General features: G+C 40.6%; 1 protein-coding gene across 2 annotated transcripts; it reads right to left on the reverse strand.

The window, feature by feature from the left end:
- Positions 1-1,969: 1,969 nt before the first annotated feature.
- On the reverse strand, positions 1,970-14,958 carry nsmce1 (NSE1 homolog, SMC5-SMC6 complex component). Of its 2 annotated transcripts, XM_048245474.1 has the most exons (8): positions 14,804-14,951; positions 13,709-13,877; positions 13,504-13,625; positions 13,332-13,409; positions 13,064-13,210; positions 12,841-12,957; positions 4,508-4,634; positions 1,970-2,419 (listed from the first exon to the last, which is right to left on the reverse strand). In XM_048245474.1, the coding sequence occupies exons 2-8, from the start codon at positions 13,824-13,826 to the stop codon at positions 2,307-2,309; spliced, it is 822 nt and encodes a 273-aa protein (XP_048101431.1). In that variant the 5' UTR covers positions 13,827-13,877; positions 14,804-14,951; the 3' UTR covers positions 1,970-2,306. The 2 variants fall into 2 exon arrangements, with proteins under 2 accessions (XP_048101431.1, XP_048101432.1); XM_048245475.1 differs by lacking the exons at positions 1,970-2,419; positions 4,508-4,634 and adding an exon at positions 6,725-6,983 and having other exon boundaries at positions 14,804-14,958.
- Positions 14,959-26,439: the final 11,481 nt, after the last annotated feature.

Raw genomic sequence — 26,439 nt, forward strand, 5'->3', positions numbered from 1 at the left:
CGGGCGCGAAGGACAAGAGGAAATTCGTTTTTTGTGCCTAATGCCTTTCTTTTTTAACAAGGAAGATCATAGACTCTAAACAAAATAGCCAAACACAAACACTGGAGTCATAAACAGACTGACATCAATTAAAACATCATCAGATCCTGCGGACCAAGACAGGAAATGTAACATGGAACCACCATTTTGCTAGAGTGATGGGGTCAGGTGGGGCTTGAAAACTGAAAAGTGGGGAATGACAGAAAAAGTTTGAGAACCACTGATGTAAGGAATGGGAGAGACCGCTGTGCATGCGTACATTCTAAACCACCCCATTATGTGTCCTGGTATGAAATGTCTAACAGTTCTTTTTAAAATAATGTTGGTTCGGTCACTTATTTACATATTGTATATCAGATGCCACTATATATATTTTATTATATTCTTTATTATATGCATTACATTTTATATTTCTATAACTCATTCTATGTATGACCTATGTGTTAAGCCTATGCCTATGATAAAGGCATAGTGTAAATCTAGAAGGCCTGCCTATATGAACCTCTTATTATATTATATAACTTATATTCTTGTCACTCATATCTATTTATTGTCACATGTATAACTCATTATTTACAATTATTGATAACGGAGTTGTAAAGTGAATGTTGTAAGAAGAATGGGAGAGAGACCGCTGTGCGCGCACACATTCTAAACTGCCCCATTCTGTCCAGCAAGCAGAGCTGCAGATACCCCATCCTTCTCTGTGTGTGTGCTGTATATCTTTCATCCTGGGGGGTTTCCAAGTATGTGGTTTAGTGACAAACCTGGGTAAGGTGCACACTGTAGAGCTCCCATTTGAGTATTTTTTATTTACAAAATAAAAAAAACACTCAAATGGGAGCTCTACAGTGTGCGGATCTTCACTCTGTCTTGTAACCGTATCCTCGATCCTGCACCTGGATGAATTTTGGATGTGCGTGATAAAACTGCTTTTTAAACCTAGGTAAGTTAACTCAAGAGTAAGTGGTAAACCTCTTAATAGAAGAGTTACTGTATATGACTTCATTCTCTTAACAAAACAATGCCATAGGGCTTCTGTTGTAGGAGGTTTACCACTTACTCTTACTTACTTTTGAGGGGCAGCCGTGGCCTACTGGTTAGCGCTTCGGACTTGTAACCGGAGGGTTGCCGGTTCGAACCCCGACCAGTAGGAAGTGGCTGAAAGTGAGCCGCCTGCTGTTGTTGCGTGCAGCTCACTGCATCGGGCTCACTGTGTGCAGTGTGTTTCACTAATTCATGGATTGGGATAAATGCAGAGACCAAATTTCCCTTACAGGATCAAAAGAGTATATATACTTATACTTACTCTGAGTTCATTTACCCAGGAACCACGTATTTAGAATAACCACTACACATCTGCTACATGAAACTGGTGCCGTGACAATGCAAAAGATAGTAGCCACTGGAATTTTGGTATGTGATTATGTAGCATGCAGAACTTGGACTACATTCAACAAGTGTTGAATGTAGTCCAAAAATATGTGAGTAAAATATGTGAGTGGGTGGATCCAGTACCCTCAAGGATTTTTTCTGTGTCTGGTTTGTTCAGTTGATATATATGGTACAAGATACTACTCGCAGAGATTAGATTACCGTGGCGAAGTGCCATCATCCAGCTAGATGGAAGAGATACACCCAACGTTACGCAGAATATCAGAGATCCTCATGTGTCAGACCTACAGTCTCTCCAGGTGTGAACACTATATTCAGTTTCATTTGCTGAAAAAATGTAAAATGTCTATGCACAATGCAAAAATCAACCGCTGAATTTACCCAACAGGGAAAAACAGGCCTTCTAGGATAAATGTTTCTTGTGTTCTAAAACTCAAGCTCGGTTTTGAATGTATGCAAACATCTGGAGAGAGAATGTAAATCAGCCGTGAGCAAATTTTTCCCAAATTTGTTCATATCCGTGTACACACAAGAGTACATTCAAAATAACCTTTATTTATTTTAAAACTACTTAAAACATGAACTGCCTTGTATCAAAACAATAATTAAAGACATTAACTGATTTAGATTTGTAAGCATCGGAATGATATAAAAAGTCAAATTGTCAAACACAAAACCTCCACATTCAAAAGTGGAACATCACAATGTACTGCACACAGATTCACTGCCTGGAGGCATTTAACTCCATCATGTGTCCATGTTGGTCATTTTGTCTGCCAACTTTTATGCCGTTTTACCGGTCAAGAAAACACAAACCAACATTCAGGGCCACAGTGGTGCAGTAGAGATGTGTGGTGTAGTGACAGATGAGGCTATAGCCGTCTGCTGGACCTGCGGGCACGGGACGTCGAGGGTGTGGAACTGGGCGCTGTGTTCTCTTTCGCAGAAAGGGGCTGACTTTGAGAGGCCGGAGGCCTGTGGATTTCTAGACACCAGAAGGACACAAGGACAGCGCCAGCAGCAGAGTCAGACAACCAATTTACTTTCCTTATCAATGCAACAAACTGCCCAAGTTAAGCAAGACTCTTTTATATGGGCATCAGTTGAACGTGGGTGGTACATGGTACACGACTGAGAGGAGGAAACCCATTAACCAGCAATGGCCTGCACAGGACTATAACGCATACACTAGGGGTGCACCGATCCGATATCGGCCCGATATTGACAAAATAGCTGGATCGGGGATCGGAAAAATTAGCAGATCCATGGGCCGATCCGAATTTAGGCTAGGCCTACTTCAACTTCAAAGACTGAGCTGTGACACGCAACCAGACACTTGCCACTAAATAGACATTTCTTCTTGTGTTTGTCATCACGTCATTGTCTTTACAGTCTGCCCGTCATTATATTTGTGGTTTACTATTCATTATTTTATTAACTACCATTTGTCATTGATTAATTACGATCTTCATGCATTTTTGCTGCATTTTTAGTCAACACGTTTAATGCGTGACAACCAACACAAAATACTCAAACCACATTGTCATTTTCATCTCTTATCTGTATACTGTTCCTGGTATCAAGAAATGCAAATGTTCACACTAGCTGTTAAAAACTTCTCATTTATTAGTTAAAACTTACAACTTCATATACCATTTACCACCATTGAAACTCCCATGTCAACTTCTTAGTTCATCGCGCAGTCTCATCGCGGGGAAACCGAGGGACCATTCCACTATTTGTGGGGCAGCCGTGGCCTACTGGTTAGCGCTTCGGACCTGTAACCGGAGGGTTGCCGGTTCGAACCCCGACCAGTAGGCATTGCTGAAGTGCCCTTGAGCAAGGCACCTAACTTCTCACTGCTCCCCGAGTGCCGCTGTTGATGCAGGCAGCTCACTGCGCCGGGATTAGTGTGTGCTTCACCTCACTTTGTGTACACTGTGTGCTGTGTGTGTTTCACGAATTCACGGATTGGGATAAATGCAGAGACCAAATTTCCCACGGGATCAAGAGAGTATATATACTATACTATACTATACACTATGGGTAAATAGAGGGGTTTCGCGGGTAAAACCATTTTGGCAGGGGTGTTTTAATGTATCACTAATATGGGATTTTTGTCTACACAAAACTGGTTTTGGTGGGGGAGTATGTATTTGTGTGTTTTACGTTTGCTTGTTAGATTTAAGTTGCTGCTGGTGCACAATTGTTTTTTAATAGTATAATAATAATAATAATAATAATAATAATAATAATAATAAGTAAGGGATACTTGACGCCCGGTGTCCTGTTATACGGAATTAATGGACAAGGGCGAGGGGCAAAGAACTCCCCTCCGCCCAAGTCCATTAATTCCGTATAACTGGACACACCTCGAAGGCCGTTTAAAAAGAAGCCCACTAGTTCAGCTTGTTGTACAACTTTTGTTGGCCCTATAACAGTGATAGTAAGGACAGTTAGCTTGTTTACAGTTGATTCCATTGTTGTGAAGCCTGCCTCCAGTCTCAACCGTTGTCCTACTATGGTTGTTATAGTTACCATTCATAAGCACTGATATGGAACGGTGATTAAACTTTTTTTTTTTACCAGATCTACTTCATAGGTGTCCCGTTATTCAGAATTAAAAGCCACCCCGCCAGCCAATCAGAAAAGAGCATTTCTTCTCTCTGGGTAATAATATAGTAATAATACATTACATTTTTACCTTAGTGTTATTTTGTTAGATTTTGTCCTAGGAAAGTAATGTTTAGTAAGGGAAAGAATGTTTTAAGTCAGGCCTGATGCCTTTAGTCTTTTCCACAAGGTGGTTTATTAACTCAACAATGGATACACAAAGCCCAGGCATCGGTATCGGCAATGAAAAAGTTGGATCGGTGATTCCCTAACATGCACTGTGAAATTATTATTGTTAGCATAACAATAATAATTTCACAGCATTTTTCAAAGTCAATCTTAAAACTGCATATTCATGTTATTCTCTATATTACTTCAGGAAAATGCAAAAGCAATCATGCACATTGGAGCACACAAGTGCACCAGTACTCGTGTGTGTCTGTTTCTGTGGTTCTTTCACCTGGGATCTCGTGGGGCCAGAACTCGTTGCAGGCGGGGCAGAGAGGGTCGCTGCGTCCTTTAAAATAGCGGGCCACGCAGGGCAAGTGCATCCTGATGCCACAGTCTGGATTCTCACACATCTGGCACTGACCACCACAGGACAGAGAGAGAGAGAGAGAGAGAGAGAGAGAGAGAGAGAGAGAGAGAGAGAGAGAGAGAGAAAAATCATCAGATCGCTGCTGTTCAGTCTATCAGTATAAATACACTGCTCAAAATAAATAAGGGAACACTTTTTCATAGGTGTATAGCATCAAGGTTATCAAACTTGTAAGCTATTGGTCTGGCCAGTTACGTAACAGAGGGGGTTGTGAATCAGTTTCACCTGCTTTGGTGTCAAAGTTAACGACAGGTGCTCTAGAGGGGCAACAATGAAACAACCCCCAAAACAGGAATGGTTTTACAGGTGGTGGCAACTGATAATTTTTCCATCTTCATCCTTCTTGAGTGATTTTTCATAAGTTTCGCATTTGGGTAGGGTCAGTGTCACTACTGGTAGCATAAGCCAGTACCTGGAGCCTACAAAGGTTGCACAGGTAGTCCAACTCCTCCAGAATGTCACACCAATACGTTCCATTGCCAGGACTTCTGTGTCTCCCAGCGCAGTCTCAAAAGGAGATTCCTGGAGACAGGCAGTTGCTTTAAGAGAGCTTGGCAGTGTGGTAGAAGATCCTTTACCCAGCAGCAGGACCAGTATCTGCTCCTTTGTGCAAGGAGGAACAGTAGGAGCCCTGCCAGAGACCTACAAAGTGACCTCCAGCAGGCCGCTGGTGTGAATGTCTCTGACCACGCTGTCAGAAACAGACTTAATGAGGGTGGCCTGAGGGCCCGATGGCCTCTAGAGGGGCCTGTGCTCACTGCCCAGCACTATGGAGCTCAATTGCCATTTGCCATAGAATACGAAATTGGCAGGTCCGCCATTGGCGCCCTGTGCTTCAGATGAGAGCAGGTTCACCCTGCGCACATGTGACAGACGTGAAAGGGTCTGGAGATGTCGTTGAGAACGTTATGCTGCCTGCAACATCATTCAGCATGACCGATTTGGTGGTGGGTCAGTGATGGTCTGGGGAGGCATATCCTTGGAGGGACGCACAGACCTCTATGGGCAAAACAACAGCACCCTCACTGCTCTTAGGTATCGGGATGAATCTTCAGACCCATTGTCTGACCCTGTACTGGTGCAGAGGCCCCTGGGTTTCCTCTGGCGCACAACAATGGCCGGCCATATGTGGCTAGAGTGTGCAGGCAGTTCCTGGAGGATAAAGGAATTGATAGCATTGACTGTCCCCCACACTCCCCTGACTTAAATCCAGTAGAGCACCTCTTGGACATTGTGTTTTGGTCTAGTGCTGGGCGGTATGACTAAAAATGTATATCACGGTATTTTTCAAAATTCTTACGGTTTCACGGTATATGACGGTATTTTTTTTTCATGCATAATCAGATGTTCAGCATTTTCTACAGGTTGAGAGAGGAATTGCTGCAGTACATTGACTAAGGATGATCTATTTTACTGTCATGATGTAGAATAACTCCACACTAGTGGTAATGCAGTTTTACACAGTGGCGGTTCTAGGATTTTTCTGAGACAGGGGCCACAACATACACTGAGGGGCCAAGAACCGGTCAACATCCATGCACAGAAAATCCCTTGTTCAGTAAGTCAGTGGTGTAGTCTATGTGATATGCAGGACTATGCAGTATAACCACTTAAAAAGCATCACCATCTCAGTATACCCACTTAAAATAGGCAAGGAAAGGTATTAACATTTGGGGTTGATCACAGTATACCCACTGCAGCTAACTAGACTACACCACAGCAGTAAGGTGCATATATTTCACCAGTCCAATATAAATCTTTTTCCCATTTATTTATAATGTGCATTGAAAACACAATATACAAAACTAAAATATAATGGACACTTCAGCGGAAATGCATTGATATTTTAAACAGAAATCATACATCATATTTGTACAATCATATTGATTTTTGTTCAATTGGACAAGTTTTACTTCAACTCTTTCCCCTTTTGTTGATAAGAGAAACCACCTTCACTGCCAGTTTGCATACATTTAAACAAACAAACAAACAAACAAACAAACAAACAAACACACACAGCATGTGAGCAACAACTACATCATATTTACACTATTTTTTTTTCCCAACAATTATTTTTACAATGGTCTGATTTGGAATGGTCTTTGAATCACTGTCTTGCTTCCAGTTACAAAAGTCTGATTCTGATTTGAAGACAGACGATGGGGAATTTCGAAGCGAAAAAATTATGGAAGGGGTAGCAAAACACTAAATATGGAATACTCCAACCATTTGAAGTCTTTGTATTAGAAGTCATTTAGTGGCCTCTTCCTATTTCCATGCTGTATCTTGCGGAATACCTTTGGTTGCACAGAACCAGCTGCTCTATAATGGGAAATGTCTGGAGAGAAAGAAAATGAAACAAGTTTGAGTAACTTAATTGTTATTAACTTTCATAACCCACTGTCAACCTTTTTACTTTTTTAACACCTACCTTTAATGTCATGATTACATTATATTAGTGGTGTGTAAGTCTAGGTGCCTTTCACTTTAAGAAGGAGAGTAACTTGTGTCCTTGTCTGTAGTAGGCTATTATTTGGAAATGAGATGTGCATGAGGATGTTTGCTGTTTGATTAATTAAAATAAATATTGAAAAAACAAACAACTTGAAGAGAACCCGTCTTGGATCGCAGGAGTGTCATGCAATGTTAATTTCTGGTGAGCACTTGACAAGCAAACATGACGTGAGCTTACTGATGGCTAGAAGCAGGGGTGGCGCCAGCAGTTGAAAACATTCGGGGCTTAGCCCATAGAATCTAAACAGCACTGTCAACATGCCGTTTCTAAAATAAATGACAAAATATGCTCACTGTAGTGGCAACAGGAAATAGCATCGTACCATTAGGAGCAGCTATGCTTGGTGACTCTGGTGGTTCTGAAGACTGTGGGTTAAAGTCACCAGCTCCAATCTGAGCCTATGCCATCCCAGTCTGTAGGTGAAACACAAATGTGTGTCACAAAATCCATACTTGTATTCAGCATATAAAGCTTGAGTGAATAGGGTAGAACATTTAACCAATTTATCTCAATGAAACTCTACTTTGAGACAGAATTCATGCGAAGTCCATGAATCAAATAAACTCAGAATAGTGGTTAATAACTTTGCAATGATGGCTCACATTAACTCTACAAAAACGTAGTGTTAGCTAACATTACCCCTCAATTAGGCCTGCATTCTCATGAGATTTAACGTTAATGTTAGCAGCTGCTAAACCTTTTCCTCAAGCGAAAAATCAAACGCACTGGCACATGTAATGTTGGACCCCAAACAAACAGGATGTCCATTTCTCTGCAGTGCCATTTCATATAACGCCATTCAAAAATGTCATACATTAATGTTAACCTGACTCTCATTAATGTTACCTTACCATGCATAAAATCTATCAGCATGCCAACAATGAATTCAAACCTGAACTCAGGTAACCTAACGTTAAGTTAATGTTAACAGTTCACTGACTAAGTTACGTTAGCAGCTTGCTGCTGCTTCATAATTTAATTGACAAACCTAACAGCAACAAATAAACGTCCTTTTCACATATTAATGATAACTCACATAGCCTAGATTTGTGACTCACCAAGAAACTTCTGTGGAGGATGAAACGCTGCCATTGATCGGTTCTTCACGCTAGCTGATACTTTCGTTAGCCAAATGTATCAGTTCTTCACATTAGCCGAGAGTTCTCTGGTTAGCCAAATGTATTCTTTCTTTCGTGCACAGACCTAAGCAGTTCTTTGTGTGCTTCAGCTTTCAAGCTTCAAAAAGGTGTATTACTGCCACCAGTTGTTTGGGAATGGAATTGCATCTCTGATCATCGTTCTCAACAAGTTTGACATTTATTGATGATTGACGGTACAGGGGCCATCCAGGGGCCAATGAAATTTCAGGTGGGGCCAGGGCCCCTGTGGCCCCGCCCCTAAAACCGCCGCAGGTTTTACATGGCTCCAGAAAATGATGCTGTTTACAAAGAGCCACTCATGATTCTAATGAAGAATCTAATCAGAATGCAAAGACAATTGCAGTCAAATAGAGAATTTTTACTGTGCAAATTTCACAAACATCTTGTATAAAACCAATACAAAAAGTAGTGCAACTTGCAATAATTATACTTTTTTGAAAATTATACAATTTAAAATAAAACCTCTCTGCTAATATGCTTACTCTGTCAAATAGGCCTTTCAGAAACATGCCTTATTGTTATTGTGTGGTTTGCATGACGTTAGTGGTAGGCTAACGTTAACTTCATGTGGATGTGGATGTCTTGTTAGCCTGCCATGAGATTCGCTTCGGTTCGGTTCACTAGGCAAAACATTAACAAAAAAAGTTTGTTTTGGTACACTGATGACAGTCAGGATCATTTCTAACTAACCAGCTAGTATTGCTCAGTTCATGTCTATAACATGCTTTACTTGCTACCTGGATAATTTCAGCGAATATTCTTAAGGTGAGATGAATGATAAGATAATTAAACTTCACTGTGTTCGGTGGGTTGCTAACTAACGACATCACCTACTAGCCAGATAGTTACAGCTGTTGAACAATCTCAATAGAATTTTCATGACGGTAAATCCCTTTCAATGCAGTATCCCTTAACGTTTTTCCTTAACTAAAGAAACAATTTAAGGCATTCTGTACAACACCCTTAAATAAACCCCTTACCAGGGCACCAGAGTGCGACCAATTTGGTCGCATATGCGACCTAATTTTTGAAAAGTGCGACTAAAAAAAATCTGAGGTCGCACCGGTGCTGCACTTTCAGCTATTCGAGAGGGAAAAAGTGTCGCATTGAAACTCTACCTTTGGTTCAATAACAGACACATATTTGGCCAATATCGTGGTTTAAACAAATCACAGATAGTGAAGGGCGGGACCTCCCCTCTGATTGGCCGTGGCCCAGTGCCTGTGTGTAAATTTAAAAAGAGAGAGAGAGGTCAGAGACCCGTCAGATAAACAGAGTGGATGTAGTTGCATTACAGTGTGTTCACATAGGCCGAGATAAATGTCCCCTCTCCCCACTGCCTTTTTGGCTGGCAGCAACAAACCGATCAGACGAGCTCGAGATGATGATCAAGTTTATCGTTGCCTACGATAGGCCTAGTGAAACTTCCCTTCACCAAGTTCAGTCCGAAATAATTATTCACCAGAAAAATAGTTTGGACGTAAACCCGACGTACAGGAATGCCACTTGCGCCAAATTTATAGTCATTGCAGATGAAAAGACGTCTTAAAATTGCGAACAATGCATACAAGGCCATCCTGAACGACAGAGATACAGATATCGCCGAAAAGGAGTGAGTCATTGACCGCAGTTCCATGCAGGGAGTAACCCGGTTTTCAACAGCAATATTAGGTATTGCGACGAAGTTTGTGTAAACTCATTCTGATGGCATCAATCAATTTAATCCGGTATTTGGCGCAAACCGAATATCGCTGCTACATTTAAAGCCCGAATATTCCCTGCATGTATAACTGTGGTCATTGTGTACGGTGAATTGAATGGACTCATTTAGATCGAGCATGGCAAGTCATTGCAATAGCCTATAATAATAGGCCTACCATTTCGTTACTGCATTAACCATAGTGATGTTCTTATTGAAAATTTAAAAATACTAAAATTAAAAAGTAAATTGCATTGTGGGGCTGTCAAATGATTATTGCAATCATCATTGCAAAATCACATAAAAATCCCCCAGGCTACTTGGAACATCTCTTTAAATTGTGCCCAAATACATTTCTATGGAAGATGCTAGTATGGCGAGCTGGTTTAGCCAAGGCCTAAAGATCATGAAGGATAGTATGTAAGACATTGAGCCATGAGATGTGCAGTTTGAAGCCCTTAAAAGACGTGCACTGTTAATTTACTCACTGTTATTTTTATTTAATTCATCTTGAGATGTTTTAAGTTTAAATTTCAACTCAGTGAAGCACTTAAAGCACCAACACTTCATTAAGTTACTTTTCTTGTAGAATTGTAAATCATAAGTCATAGGACAACCTATATAGGACAGTAACTAAGGGAAAAAAGTGAACCTGCTGCAGTGTTAAATGTGATGTGGTTGAACATTTGGGTGCACCTAACTTTTGTGCTGGTGCACCTAAGAAAAAAAGTTAGGTGCACCAGTGCAACCAGTGCAAAAAGTTAGTCTGGAGCCCTGCTTACTTAAGGAGAAATTAAGCCTTAAGGGTCATACTTCAGGGAAAAAAACCGAAAGTGTTTTGTGTTTACCCTCACTATGCCACGCAGTCGCACCATGCGTGTGTGTGAAAAAAGTGCCGTCTGAAACACTGTCGTGCGGCGCAGCGTTCCAAACGTTGTGCAATCAAATACACCGGTATATTAAAAATTATTATCATAACGAAAGTATACACCAGTATACGGTGTGTGAACCGGTATACCGCCCAGCACTATTTTGGTCCATCCAACACCGGCAGGTTGCACCACAGACTCTCAAGGAGCTCAATGATGGCCGTGTCCACATCTGGGAGCAGACCCCCAGGACACCATCCGCCATCTCATTGTCAAGCATGTGGGGTCCATTCGAACTACTGAGTACCATTTTGAGTTGCTGCAATGAAATTTAGGCAAAATGGACTAGCTTGTCGCATAATTTTTTCACTTTTTTCATTGATTTTCGTGGGGATCTTTGAATTTGGCCCTCTGTAGGTTGATCATTTTCATTACCAAAAAATAATGTGCCATCCTTTACCCAGTACACATTACCCAGTCCATATCAGTATAGATATCCAGCATGTTTTTTTCCCCATTGAGATCTGATGTTTTTTCAAAGTGTTCCTTTAATTTGTTTGAGCAGTGTATAATTTGTTCAGTCAACCAGTTTAAGTAATGCTAAACTACTTCAGCTACATCAGTGTTATTAGGGTTGTATCTATGCAGCTATGTTGAAAAATGTACTGAGTCTCATTTCATTCCTCTCTACTATTAGCCTGGCTAACACCAGACTGCTTATCAACTTGAGATTGAGAATGGGTCTTGGGGGCCCTTCATTCACTTCTGATTTCAAAGGGGCGTAACCAGCAGTGAAATTAAATTTAAACTGGTACATTAGGGCCTGTGTCCACCAATCGTGTTTTTTGCAGTGACAGCGCCTTCAAGCTCATTTTCAGAGCGCTTCGGTCAAGTGCTTATTGTTGCTATGTTACCAAAACCGTCTGCCAGCACGTCTTTTTGGAACGTTGCCTAATGCTAACTAACTAGCTAACTAAAAAAATGGCAGCAATCGTTCAGGACTCCGCTCGCTAAATATGACTTCGACCGACAAAAGGAGTTAATTTGGCATTACAATAGAAAAGATTATCCCTCTAGGCTTTGTAATTTGCGTTCAGTTTGCAGCAGTGGTTTAATATTAGTCACGATAGGACTTGGCTGATTGAGTTTTCCTCTGCCACTACCAATATTGTTGACAGTGTAAGTCCCGCCCCTTCCTTGATTTCAATTGGCTAGCAAGAGAGAAGTGACATTGACAAGCACAGCGCTGTTCTAAAAGTTGAACAGATTTCAACTTTCAGCGCTCAGAGCGCCGCGGGAAAAGAGTCAGCGCTGAGGGCTTTTTTTCCGCCAGGGGCGCGGAGCGGTGTGAATGCTGAACTTCATAGGATTTGTATAGAAAATAGCCGCCGTCGGCACAAAAAACGCGTTTGGTGGACACAGGCCCTTAATCACTTTCGGTCTTTTTGGAAGTATAGCAAATACATCTTTTATGTGAACAAAGGTTTTACATGCAGTTGTTTACTCAATTCCAAAGAAAATACACATTCATATCACATAATACTGATGCCATAGATGCAGTCAGTGCTGCTAACTATACTCTTCTGTCTGTCATATAAAGCCCGCCCTATGCCAGGTAAGCAGTTGTGATTGGTTCCTGGGTTTTTGGTAATTTAGAAATCAGTTTCAATGGTCTCCAGGCGGGCCTGCAGAGCAAATTAAAATTTGCTAACAGGTCTGTCTGGGTTTAATCAGGCTACTCTCTCCTACAGTTTGACAAATCAGAAATCAATTAACAAGTGTGATTTTTGGTGATTTCGAAAACTGGATACAACTGGATCCTATTTTGCAAATGGGAATACTGTGGCTGCTCAAACGACAATCTGTAACCAAACAACTGGTAATAGCTTAATGTATGCAGCTTCATGCAGCATGAAACACCATTTTGATTCAGTGCTAGCATTGTCACTTACCTGGAAGGCAATGTTATGACAAACATGACAGTCTTTGATGAGATCCTGGTATAGGGTACGCATGTACTGTTCCATTTCCATGATGCATCGAGTGCTCAGTGAATATTCTCCGTGTTTCTGCCAAGACAAGGCACAACTGAAGTCAGTTTATAGCACTTTATTGCGTTGTGGTACGCTTTTTAGAACACTAAATAGGTACAAAATGCCTTTCAGGGAAATGTACCTCAGTCAACCACTTATTTTGGACAAACTTATTCAAAACTTGTTCAGTCTCTTTTTTCTTTAGCTTTTTTGACAGAAGAGCGTCGCCACAGTTCAGAATGTCAGTAGACGAGGCCGTGCCATTCTCGGACTCCGCAACCAAATCCATCTGAGAAAGCAGGACGGCAGTTCATAATTACAGGTGGGTTTCCACAGATGGGTGCAAGTGCAACAGTCAGAACGCAATCAATAAACCAAGTAGTCATGAACTAAATAAACACATAACTTACTATTTTCCTAAACAGCTCCAGCTCATTGTCAGCATAATCAGATGACATGCGGGTCACATCCGTCTCCGCTAAATTTACCTTTACGAGAATGTCAACAGATTTGAGAAGATCAGTGGTCACACGCACACGTACAACCTACCAAACACAACACATACACCACTATTTTACCTACCAAAGCATAATACTGAAGACCATCTTCTTCTGACATTCCCTTTCTGACATGCATGAACATGGGCTGCAGGTGCATGTTAATGACATCTATGAACTCATCCAATCTGTCCTGACTATAGTTGGCTGCATGAAAGAGACAAAGAGAAGACATTGAATGGATAGTATAGCAGACTAAGGTACACTATTTTTGCTGGGGAGTTATTTACCACCAGCAACTTCACAGCAGTGTTTATGTAAGGCCTTGGCCTGAGAGCCATCAATAATGCCATTGCTCATCATCGTTTGTAAGAACCGGCGGTGACTGTCCCCCATTGGCCGTGCCATGCCCAGCCGGAAGATAAGGTCATATGTCGACCTTGCTGTATCTAGAGAAAACTGTTCACATAGCAACGCGGTTAGTAAGACTTGATATCCTACCCCCCCGACATGCACACACACAGATGTCAGCAATGCAAGTATAACAGTTGAAGCGCATTAAATGTGTTAAATAGCGGCGAAAATTGTGTAACGGTTTGCCATTAATATTTAACAATATTCTGCCTGTTAGCAAGGTCTGTCAACGCGTAAAGGTCTGTCCAAGACTCGAGATCAGCTATGAGTCTTTCTTGTTGGGGGTTTCACTGAGTCGTTCGAGTTTGACGTGTCCAAAAGTCTTTCTTTTCAATTAATGTCTAGGCTGTCAAACTGCAAGTTGGTTTTCTAAACATTCTACAGACTGCGACCACCACCAGTCCTGTTTACATTAAGCCGAGTACATAATATGCAGAAGTACTCCCGTTTTAGCCTATTTTATACAGTCTAGGTTTTTAGACCTTCGGTCCACATAAAACCAGATATATTTCGACACTAAAAAAAGATACTTTTCGAGAACTATCTGTAGATTGATACTATTAAAATCATAATCTTTTGATCGTTGCTACAGAGTGCGCCAGGGTCATTGTTTAGTTCAGTTGTGCTAGATGTGGTATACAGTAGTAGAGCTCTACACATGGCTTAAGGTAGCAATCTAAACGGTTAGCAATCCAATCTACAGACGGGACGAAAGCCTAACTTATCGCAGACAGTTTCTTTGTCCCGTAACGTTATTGTCATAATGCACTTTAATCAGCAATAATGTTAACTCATGCTACAGAGCTAACGTTACAACAACTGACTTGACAGTAATCTTAGCTAAGATAGCTAGCAGCTATCAGATATATCTCCCCGCTGCGCCCAGGGACAACTGAAACAACAATATCAATGAAAACATGTCGCCAGCCGTGTTGTAACGAAGAAATGTGGCATTCGTCAAACAATCTTACCGATATTTGCTAACTAGCTGTGTGACACCAAAACAAGACCTGGTCCCTCTGTTTTAGCACCGTCTATGGTAGCTAGAACTCCCCCTCTCTATTTGAAAACTCTTCCCGTTTGTCAATCCCGCGCGCCAGAATTTTTACCCCCGCCTTTACGCGCGAATGTGACGTAATTTCCCAGTTTGTAGCACTCATACCAGAGACGGTTGATAAAGCGAGACGATTCATAAGAGGGTAAATGCTGGCACGTTGTGACGTGGGATTCGAAGCTGTCACGCCCATTTAGGAGTCTAGCGGGAGGTCCAGTGTGTATTCCTTTGGGAGAAATGAACATTTTCACAGAATATGACCAATCCCTTAGCCCTACATTCAGCGATGTAAGTTTTGAACCCAATTTCTAGAAGCCACTTGTCTCTCTAACATTCCGACATTGAAATTGTTTTTTCCAACGAAACAAATAAAGACAAAAATAGCTTTGTTCGTGATCTGTCACTGTCTCCTCAAAGCTCTGGTGCACAGCCACCTGTTCTCAGAGGCTCTAGACACAGAGATAGTTGATAAACTAACCTAACATATTTTTTGCTAGAACTAGTAGACTACCACAAAGTTGCTGAACATATGTTATTTCAGGTTTGTTTGCAACAATATATAAGTTTAACCAAAGTTCTTAGCTGCTAGCTAGCTAGCGAACATTCCCATTCACTTTCCATTTACTGTGCTAACGTTAGCTAGCTAGCTAGCTAGCTCGGTTAACGGGGGAAATGAAATTATTCATTTCGTGTCCGAAAGAGTGTTTCATTGGCATCACACACAAACAATGACTGTAAAATAGTATACAAAATTATATGTATATGTTATTATTGCTTATTCAGAGAAAAGTTTATGTTTTGACACGCCTATTTAGGAGTCCGGAACTAGTGCCATTTCGTTCCATTGGTGAATCGTCTTATCAAAGATTGTTAAGGCGGAGCAAGATATTTCATCAGGAGCCACTTCCGGGAACCCGGATCGCACGAGGGGTCAAAATCCCCCTTTATGCAGAGCAGAGGCAGCGACTGCTCCATTGAAGTCTATGGGCATAGCTCAGAATTTCACCACATATGCTAAGGTCTTGGTTCTATAGAGTTAGGAATGTGAATTTCGGGCACATTTTCATGATCCTCAAACCCTTCTGAACATTTCAGGTACATTTTTAGCATTTTTGAGCAATCCAGTCTGGAGAAAATCAACCTTATATCAGGTGTGCGTCGGTAATTTCTGCCGCTGCTGTTGGCCGGTTGCAATTTACGCTCGTCAATACGTCATCGACACGCCTCTTTATGCAGACAGGATTCTATCCCCATTTCGCGCCCATAGACATGAACTACGACGAAGTATCTTGCTCCGCCTTAACAATCTTTGGTCTTATGATTCATCTTAGTTAACTATAGAATCTAGGCGAATTCCCGGAAGTAGAAGAATCGACGTAGGCTGGAGGGACCACCTCCATAGAAGCCCATTCATTCTAGGATTTTTTTGAAATACCATAACTTCATATAACATATATCCTGTGCCGATATTGTAGCTTTTGTGTAATCCACATAAACACTACAAAGGCAAAACAGACTCCACTACCTCGTCCGTAACGTTGGTTACCCTTAAGAAGAAGAATGGTTAGCTTGTTCGGTTGGAGGGAAGCTAGCTTTGACGTAATCTCTTCTTCGCGCCTTAGGGAGATAACCGTATTGTTTGGATAAGAAGCTCAGTCCACCTTACTGTCTGACGGTAACTCGTAAGCAAAACCTAGCATACACAACCGTATGTTAAGGTAAAGCATTACACAGAGGCAACCTAATAATAATACAAAAAAGTAAACCTAATTTTTTTTAAAACGGCACTAATCATTTCAGAGGTTTTCGATGGATTGACCGTAGGTCGGAAAAGTGGAAAGAAGATTAGCTTCAAGGCTATAACTTTTTTGTTTTGTTTTAGCATGACTGTTTTTGAAGATGATCATGTATGGTAGCTTCAACATTAACACGACTTGGTGAGGATGATATTAATAATAATACATAAATAAATGTTTAACTTTGATGACTTTGAAGGCGAAGGAAGTGTGAGAAGAATTTCTGTCTATCATGAGTTACAAGATTCAGTTCGATGGCTAACGTCACAAAGTTAAGTGTGAGTCTGCGCAGTACTGGGGGGACCAACTGAAAAATCGTTTTATTTGACTCAGTGCCCTGAAAACGACGGAGTCTGTTCGTCCATTTCTTTTACTGTCTATGGTCACTCCCAAGGGGGCAGGCGAATTCCCGGAAGTAGAAGAATCGACGTAGGCTGGAGGGACCACCTCTCTGCTAACTCCCATAGAAGTCCATTCATTCTAGGATTTTTTTGAAATACCATAACTTCTTATAACATATATCCTGTGCCGATATTGTAGCTTCTGTGTAATCCACATAAACACTACAAAGGCAAAACAGGCTCCACTACCTCGTCCGTAACGTTGGTTACCCGTAAGAAGAATGGTTAGCTTGTTGGGTTGGAGGAAGCTAGCTTTGGCGTAATCTCTTTTCAGCGTTAGGGAGATAACCGTATTGTTTGGATAAGAAGCTCAGTCCACCTTACTGTCTATGACGGTAACTCATAAGCAAAACCTAGCATACACGACCTTATGTTAAGGTAAAGCCAAAGATCCTTGATTACTAGCTCCGCTTTAACCCTCTCTGGTAAAGCATTACACAGAGGCAACCTAATAATAATAATAACAAAGTAAACCTAATTTTTTTAAAAACGGCACTAATCATTTACAAAGGTTTTCGATGGATTGACCGTAGGTCGGAAAAGTGGAAAGAAGATTAGCTTCAAGGCTATAACTTTTTGTTTTGTTTTTGACTGTTTTTGAAGATCATGTATGGTAGCTTCAACATTAACACGACTTGGTGAGGATGATATTAATAATAATACATAAATAAATGTTTAACTTTGATGACTTTGAAGGCGAAGGAAGTGTGAGAAGAATTTCTGTGTATCTATCAAATGAGTTACAAGATTCAGTTCGATGGCTAACGCCACAAAGTTAAGTGTGAGTCTGGCGCAGTACTGGGGGACCAACTGAAAAATCGCTTCTATTTGACTCAGTGCCCATTGAAAACAACGGAGTCTGTTGGCCCATTTCTTTTACTGTCTATGGTCACTCCCAAGGGGCAGGCGAATTCTCGAAGTAGAAGAAGAATCGACGTAGGCTGGAGGGACCACCTCTCTGCTAACTCCCATAGAAGTCCATTCATTCTAGGATTTTTGAAATACCATAACTTCTTATAACATATATCCTGTGCGATATTGTAGCTTCTGTGTAATCCCATAAACACTACAAAGGCAAAACAGGCTCCACTACCCTGCGTCCGAATGCGTTGGTTACCCGTAAGAAGAATGGTTAGCTTGTTCGGGTTGAGGGAAGCTAGCTTTGACGTAATCTCTCTTACCGTAGGGAGATAACCGTATTGTTTGATAAGAAGCTCAGTCCACCTTACTGTCTATGACGGTAACTCATAAGCAAAACCCTAGCATACCGACCTTATGTTAAGGTAAAGCCAAAGATCCTTGATTACTAGCTCCGCTTTAACCCTCTCTGGTAAGCATTACACAGAGGCAACCTAATAATAATAATAACAATAAAACCTAATTTTTTTAAAACGGCGGCTAATCATTACAAAGGTTTTCGACGGATTGACCGTAGGTCGGAAAAGTGGAAAGAAGATTAGCTTCAAGGCTATAACTTTTTGTTTTGTTGACTGTTCATGAAGATCATGTTGGTAGCTTCAACATTAACATCGACTTGGTGAGGATGATATTAATAATAATACATAAATAAATGTTTAACTTTGATGACTTTGAAGGCGTGAAGGAAGTGTGAGAAGAATTTCTGTGTATCTATCAAATGAGTTACAAGATTCAGTTCGATGGCTAACGTCACGAAGTTAAGTGTGAGTCTGCGCAGTACTGGGGGGACCAACTGAAAAATCGTTCTATTTGACTCAGTGCCCTCCCATTGAAAACAACGAGTCTGTTCGTCCATTTCTTTTACTGTCTATGGTCACTCCCCGATGTGAGTCGCTACCGGATGTGAGTCGCGCATGCGTCACTTTGCTACTTTGCAACTACCTGTGCTGTTACGGTACCGATCCACTTGCACGACACTTCATTTTGTCGTGTGGCATAGATGTCGCGCTGCCTCCCCATGTTCAGTCGTGTGTGGGCGTTTTGTTTAAAATGTCAGTTACCAGCTCATACTCAGTTCGTTTTAACGTATCTAAGTGTTTTTCCACAAATGGACCACAATTTTAGGCATGTACATACAACACATTAATAGCCTAAACAAACTATGCAAGCCATTTCGAAATCCTGTTTTATTTGAACTACTCAATGCAATCTCAAATCCTCACCAGAAACACCAACAGTCAATATATTCATCCAAATCCTAGTTTCATTTGTTTTATGGCCTACTAGGTGGTCGTGGAAGAGATTGTTAAAACATTATTACAGTGCATGAAAATGCACTGTTCTGTTATCCGAAGTCTTCTTCTTCTTCTTCCCACCAAATTTCTGCGTCTAATTCAGCTTCAACCGTTTAACGTAGAAACTTCGTTCAAACTTTGTAACGTAGGTCTTGAAAAGGAGACTTGAGGAATGTATTTTTCACTTTTGTAAACTTTATACTTTTTGAGATATTAATAAAAAACAAGCTTATTTTTCCCCATATACTTTGTATGGGGACTATGACATCATAATGGGCTAATTAACTTGATTTGCACCTGTATCAACTTCCAGCTGCTCAACTAGGTCCCATCAAAAAGCTAGTTAAACTGATTGCACCTGTATCAACTGCTTTCTGCTCAATTAGGCCAACTCTCTCTGTGTATCTCCATTCTACAAGGATATAAGGCACATTCCATCCAACTTTCTATCCATTCATCCTCTTCAAACCATTCACTCATCTACCCATTAAACTATCCCATCAACATCTATTAAACAATCTGCCTATCAACATCCATTCAACTTTCTGTCTATCAACATCCATTACACTATCTACATTTAACTTTTAAACTATATACTCTGTCTCAGGCTTTAAACATACAATCTGGCTCTACAGATCCTGTTCAACTATTTCCTCTGCCCACAACTGTTTCAAAATAAATGTCCTCACTACAATAATTCACTATTAAATAATTTAACTATTTAAACTACTCAACTATTTAACTGTTCAGCCATTTCAACTGTCAGTTGTTATCAACTATGACTTCTGCCAACTGTTATCAAATAAAAGTTTGTTTTGCATTTTATGTTAATATACAGTATGTTTATATTTTCATGCACTGGTAATTTCCTCGAAATTACATTTTCTAGTTTGTCTTGTAAGCGGAACCAAAGTTTCACAGGCACTGTTGTGGTAGTACAAAGGGCCTACAACCTCGTGCTTTCATTGGATAGCCGCCTCGCGTTCAACGGATTCATTTGCATAAAGCTGGGCATCGGCCAGCTTTTTGACGCGCGACATTATTTTAAATGCAGCGCTGCCTTCCCGGAATGCTTTGCGGGCACGTTAAAGTTGCTTGACGTCACCCATAGGACTAGAGTGGAATGCGACACGACAAAATGAAGTGTCGTGCAAGTGGATCGGTACCGATAGGGTGCATCAGAGCCCGTCTACAGAGAGCCTGGCTACTCCGTATTAAGTCCCATTGTACCGAATTTTGGTTGCAGTTCCACCACAGTTCCACTGGGGGCGATCGCCATGAGTGCAGAATGAATGGGAGTCAATGGAGCTAGACGGCTAAATTTGTCTCTTTCACCTATTTGTCGTTGACAAATCTCAGATTTGATTGTAGTTTATATAACTTCAACATGAGTTATAGGTCAAAAGTTGAATGAACGAGTACTTATGTCCTTTTGATTTCTTACAGTTTGGGTCGTTGTTGCCCATAACACGCTAGCATTGTGCTAATGAGTGACGTCATTGACACGTTTGAAAGGCTTTTTAGAACAATTAAGTGACTTTAAAAAATATAATACTCCACCAAGTGTATTTCCTTTGCCTCCCCTTTCGAATACAATATTCAAACTAGAAATGCAATTCCGAGGAATTACACGAGGGGATGCAATCTGCTGGTTAGGGTGTTGGTGGGGCTGTTGACCTTGTGATACTTGCAAAGGTGCTTTTGGAGTAACCAAATTTTAATCTTGTGTGACATGGCATTCTTGAGATATAACACTCAAGGTGTTTTTGACCTTGAAATTTGACTTTCAACCTCCAACATAAACTCACTTCATCTTTGAGTCCATAAAAACACTCGTATCAAATTTGAAGCATGTACGTCAAGCCGTTCTGGAGATATAATGCTGAATGCATGAGATATGGCTGGGACTTTTATTTTGACACACAGGAAACACTTTAACAGGATGTGTAGTTCAGGTAGAGCTAGATTGTATGCTTAGAGGCTGAGACAGTTGAATTCCTCACAGGTGACACCTGTGCCAGTGTTCTGATTAGCCTGGGAACTGCTCTGAGAACTACTTAACGAGCGCAGCTGGCTCTATTATGACATCACAGCCCCCATTCAAGTCTATGGGGGAAAAATACACTTTTAATTACAAATATCTCAAAAAGTATAAACTTTTAAAAAATGAAAAACGGATAGGACGGTAAAGCCTTGGAAGATCTACGGAACGGTGTTTGAACCAAATTTGTACGTTAAGCGGTTTGGGCTGAATAGCGCGCACAAAAAGGTAAAAAGAAAAATAATAAGAAGAAGAAGTTTTCGGATTTCAATAGAGGGGATGCATCCCCTCTAATTACTTGAAAAAAAATTATATCCCGAGAAAAGTGGATTTTGAGGGGTACAGCTCCATAGACCTCCATGCATTCTGCACTCGTGGACGAGCGCCCTCAAGTGGAACCACAGAAGGAACTGCAACCAGTTCAGAAACCGGAAGTTTTCCGAGAGTGGCAGTTCCCCTTATAGAGCTGGTAAGTCCCGCCCTTTCCGCTATCCCCGCTGGACCTCTAGATTGAAAAATCGTTAATGCAAGTGAATGTGAGAAAATAATTATTTTCTGGTCCCGTTTGAATTTTGCCATGAATGTGAACATATGTTGTCTGTGAATTTTTAATATAAATTTTCGTGTAAAGATTGCTACAATTGAGCGGGTAGAAGTTTGATGCGGTTAAACTTTGTGTGAGAGCACTTTGTGGACTACAACTTTCCGCTAGACGACAGCTAACTAGTTTCCTATAACAACCATCAGTTGGTCGAGATGTAGAGGGTTATTAAGATCGACTTTGAACACAGTGAGCCATACAACTTTACAATCACACTGTATCATAGTGTTAATGTGTTGAGTGAAGCTAGACATGTTTCGAATATTTGTGTTCCCATGTGTGTTTATTCCTGCCGTTACAAAAACTAGCATCTCAGTTAATGTTAGCGATTAGAGCTAGCTCACGTCACAGGCGACATGTAGTCTTTCTCGTTATGTCTTTTCCACAACTGATAGCCGAAGAATCATATAATATACTGTCAAACTCGTAACATGAAAAATTATATTAAAAATTCACAGACAACATATGTTCACATTCATGGCACAATTCAAACGGGACCAGAAAATAATTATTATCTCATTCACTTGCATTGACGATTTTTCAATCTAGAGGTCCACTGGGGGTTTAGCGGATGGGCGGGACTTACCAGCTCTATTAGACATTCTCTGACATAATATACATAGACGCTGCATTGGCTGCTGGAAACGAGAAATGCTGCCGCCATCTTGGACCAGTCATACTCCTCATTGCATTGCAGCAGAAGACACAAGATGCATCGGCGGACCATCGCAAACAGGGCTCGGGGGATTTACTTTTCACAAGTAAGATTTAACATGACCGTACTATTGGTTGTATTTTGTGAATAGAATATTACCAGAGTTGAGAAGGAGCAAGGATCTTTGATATTACTGTATGAAAATCGTAGCCAGCTAGCTAGGCTATGTTTACTCGGTGTTCACCCGGCTATGAACTGAGACTTCTGAGATAAGTCATATTCCAGAACACTGACTTAGATTACAACTGACACAAAAAGGCTATTGTAGAAATAAATCATACTAGATTTGGCCGGCGAATTTTACACAAGTGGCACAAGACTGTAGCCTATTGGGCAATCGCTAGCTGCTACTTCTAGCCTAAGCGTGTTGGTAGCCTAGCTTCACTATTTCCTGAATAAAGTAACTTTCCAATAGCTTAACTTCTTTATTTATCAAGTAGCTTAGCCACACAAGCTACACTTTTCTTGTCATGTGTAATTGGCACAATTTAAAGTAGCTTCCTATGTAGAGAACTAGCCTACTGCTGTGTTTGTGTTACTAATACATTTGACTGGGTGGTAGTATTGTGTAGTGTTTTATTCATGGCAGAGTAACTGATAGTTCACTACAATTCCGAAGTAGCTTGCCCAACACTGTATTATTCACATGTCATTTATCCTAACAAGAATAAGATGCCTCTCAAATTCCTATTCATTTATTTATTTTATATCTCCCCAGAACAACTGCCTTGCTCAAGGAGACTGTGAATGAACTGAACAGTCTCCTCACATCCCTGGAACTGAGGAAGGTGCAGCTCTTCATTGCAGTATTGCAGGGCATCTGCTACACTGTGACTGAATATTTGATTTATGAGCTCCACCTTCATCACCTGCATTCACCACTCTGTGTCCCATTTTCCCATCGTCTGGTTGACTCAGTCCTCTTTTATGGAGTTTACCCAGTTTCACTATGTACTGCTATCAGAGGTGGAAAGTAACGAAATACATTTACTCACGTTACTGTATCGAGTATTTTTTGTGTGTATTTTGTATTTTTTAAGTAGTTTATAAAATCGGTATTTTAATTTTACTTGATTACATTTTGAGTGAAGTATTGTGCCGGCTACATCAAAAATCCCATCCGTTACTTGAGTAAAAAAAAAAGTTAAGACTGACGAAAACGGAAAGGGAGAGAAAAAAATCGCGCCCTAAACCAAAGATTGTTAAGGCGGAGCTCCGCCTTAACAATCTTTGCCTAAACCACTAGCCTATTGATAATGATCAGCATGTAGCCTACAACAGGACATGAATCAAGCTGGCGCCATGCAGTCTTTCTGAAAGTGATGGAGCTGGATCACGAGATGCATCAGATTAGCCTAACCTATGAAAGTGTATTTTCCGCTATTCCAATCGGTTGTCTCAGTTCATTTTAGCACTAATGATTGCGGAGATATTTAAGCAAACACCATGGGATTTCGTGTTTTGACGTTTGTGCTCACCTTTCTTTGGAAAGAAGTTTATTAGCAGTTGTTGTTTCCCCTCATTTTGATGTCTCTCTTTTTCCTGTTTTGGCCTTTGTTTTTAGTAACCTGACTTGGCTTTCTTGGAGAAAGACATTGCACCAGCAGCAAAACAATTAGCGGTCCACTACTAGCGATGCTCAACTAAATAAACAAAAGATAGACGACCTTATGAATCGTGCAGGCGGACTAAACCATTTAGCTCTTTAGCAAGGGAGAGTGTAGTGACCTTACACAGTTTTCACTATCTTTTGTATACAAAATCCAGTCAGTCAAACTTTAAATTTCGTCTGACATTCATTTCTACATTTAATTTGGAAGTTAAAATATTCAGGTAAAATAAATATATGGTGGAAATAAGTATTGAACGCTTATTTTTTTTTTTTCAGTAACTAGCCTAAACTTCCAGCGAGTCTATTCGAAATTTTCACCACACATTATATTAACACACATATAAAAAAATCCAAACATAAGAGTTTTGTGTATTAAAGTGGAATGACACAGGAAAAAAGTATTGAACGTGCCTACTGAAATTTCTTCAATACTTTGTGGAAAAGCCTTTGTTTGTAAAGACAGCTTCAAGACATTTCCTATATGACAAAACTTATTAGTCGCAGTATCAGGTGTGATTTTGGCCCATTGTTCTAAACAGATTCCAGGGGGTCCCTCTTGTGAATCCTGATCTTTAGTTACTTCCAGAACTATTTGCTATTACTATTGGCTGCCTTCAAGTCTTTCTGGAGCTTTCTCCGAGTGGTCCTTGGCTCTTGGAATTGACTATCCTTCTGACTCCCTGGTCAGAAATATTGCGAGGAGATCCTGTGCATGGCCGGTTGATGATGCATTGATGTTTCTTCCACTTGCAGATAATGGCTCCCATGCTGCTTACTGGAAGATTCTGATGTTTTGAAATGCATCTGTAACCAATTTCATTGATGTTTTGCAACAATAAGGTTGCAAAGGTCTTGGGAGAGCTTTTTGCTTTTATCCATCATGAAATGTTTCTTGTGTGACACCTTGGTAATGAAAAACCTAGCCCATTAATATGTAGGCTACTAACCAAGCTTATATTAATTTGCACAGATAGAAAGGATAACTACTCTCTATACAGATTCCAGCTCGTTCCTTCCCTTTCCTTGCCTTAGTGCTTTTTCTTAGCGTGTTCAATACTTTTCCCCTGTGTTATTCCACTTCATTACATGACTCTACTTATGGAGTTGTTTGGATTTTTTATGAGTGGATTACCTGAGTTATTACTAATGCCTGGTGAAAATGTTGTGCCCCCTGTATTCCACTTTTCACAGGCCCTCTCCTCCATTGGGGCCCTATACTTCCCACTTTCCCCCCCAGTACGACGCCCTTTAATCTGCTGAACCTTCTGCCCGTTTCCAAATATAAAAAAAACTCTGCAACTCAATATTGGCCTGCCTGCCTCAGCTGCCTGTGAGGGGCTTTTCAGTTGTGCTGGATTACTGTTCACTGCAAAGCGACCCAAGGATGAGTGCAACTAACTTTGAAAATCAACTACTGCTCAAACTTAAAGGAGAACTCCGTGATTTTTCACATAGATCTCCATTTCTCAACGCCCTTTTCAGGCAAGTACCTCCACTCGGCGCCATATTGCAACACTTTTTGGGCACTTATCGCAAGATCTATTTCAGCAGAAATGCGCAGCGTAAAGGCTTCACGACACCAATCTTGCTCCAGCAGCGAGATCACAACAGATGATTGGCACGATGTCTTCACAGCACACCACATGATTGGCTCAATGTATTTTACAACACACCACATGATTGGCTCAATGTGTTCACATGTCGACATTTTGCCGCGGAAGGGTTGTGATATGTGTAGACATATGATGTGTAGACAACTGCCATATTGGCGTTACATATTAACCCCATACATTACTATGGAGGATTTTTTGAGTGCTGTATCTCCTCATTAGAAAGTCTTTGGTAAAACTGGTTGTTCTGGTACCCCCAAAAAAAAAAAAAGTAACTAAGTAACTTTTTACTTAAAGTATATTTTAAATGAACTACTTTTTACTTTTACTTGAGTACATTTTCAGATCGGTATTTTAACTTGTACTTGAGTAATATTTCATCAAGGTATTGGTACTTTTACTTGAGTACAATATTTTCGTACTTTTTCCACCTCTGATTGCTATCTTATTTGCCCACCTGCTGTCTGAAGCACTTTTTTTCTTAGCCAAAGTGTACCCAAGCAATTTTAGCAAAGTGGGAACATACAAAATGACATGCACCAGTTGTCGAAATCATAGAACCAA

This window comes from Alosa alosa, chromosome 6 (assembly GCF_017589495.1).
Source record: "Alosa alosa isolate M-15738 ecotype Scorff River chromosome 6, AALO_Geno_1.1, whole genome shotgun sequence".
NCBI classification, from domain to species: domain Eukaryota; kingdom Metazoa; phylum Chordata; class Actinopteri; order Clupeiformes; family Clupeidae; genus Alosa; species Alosa alosa.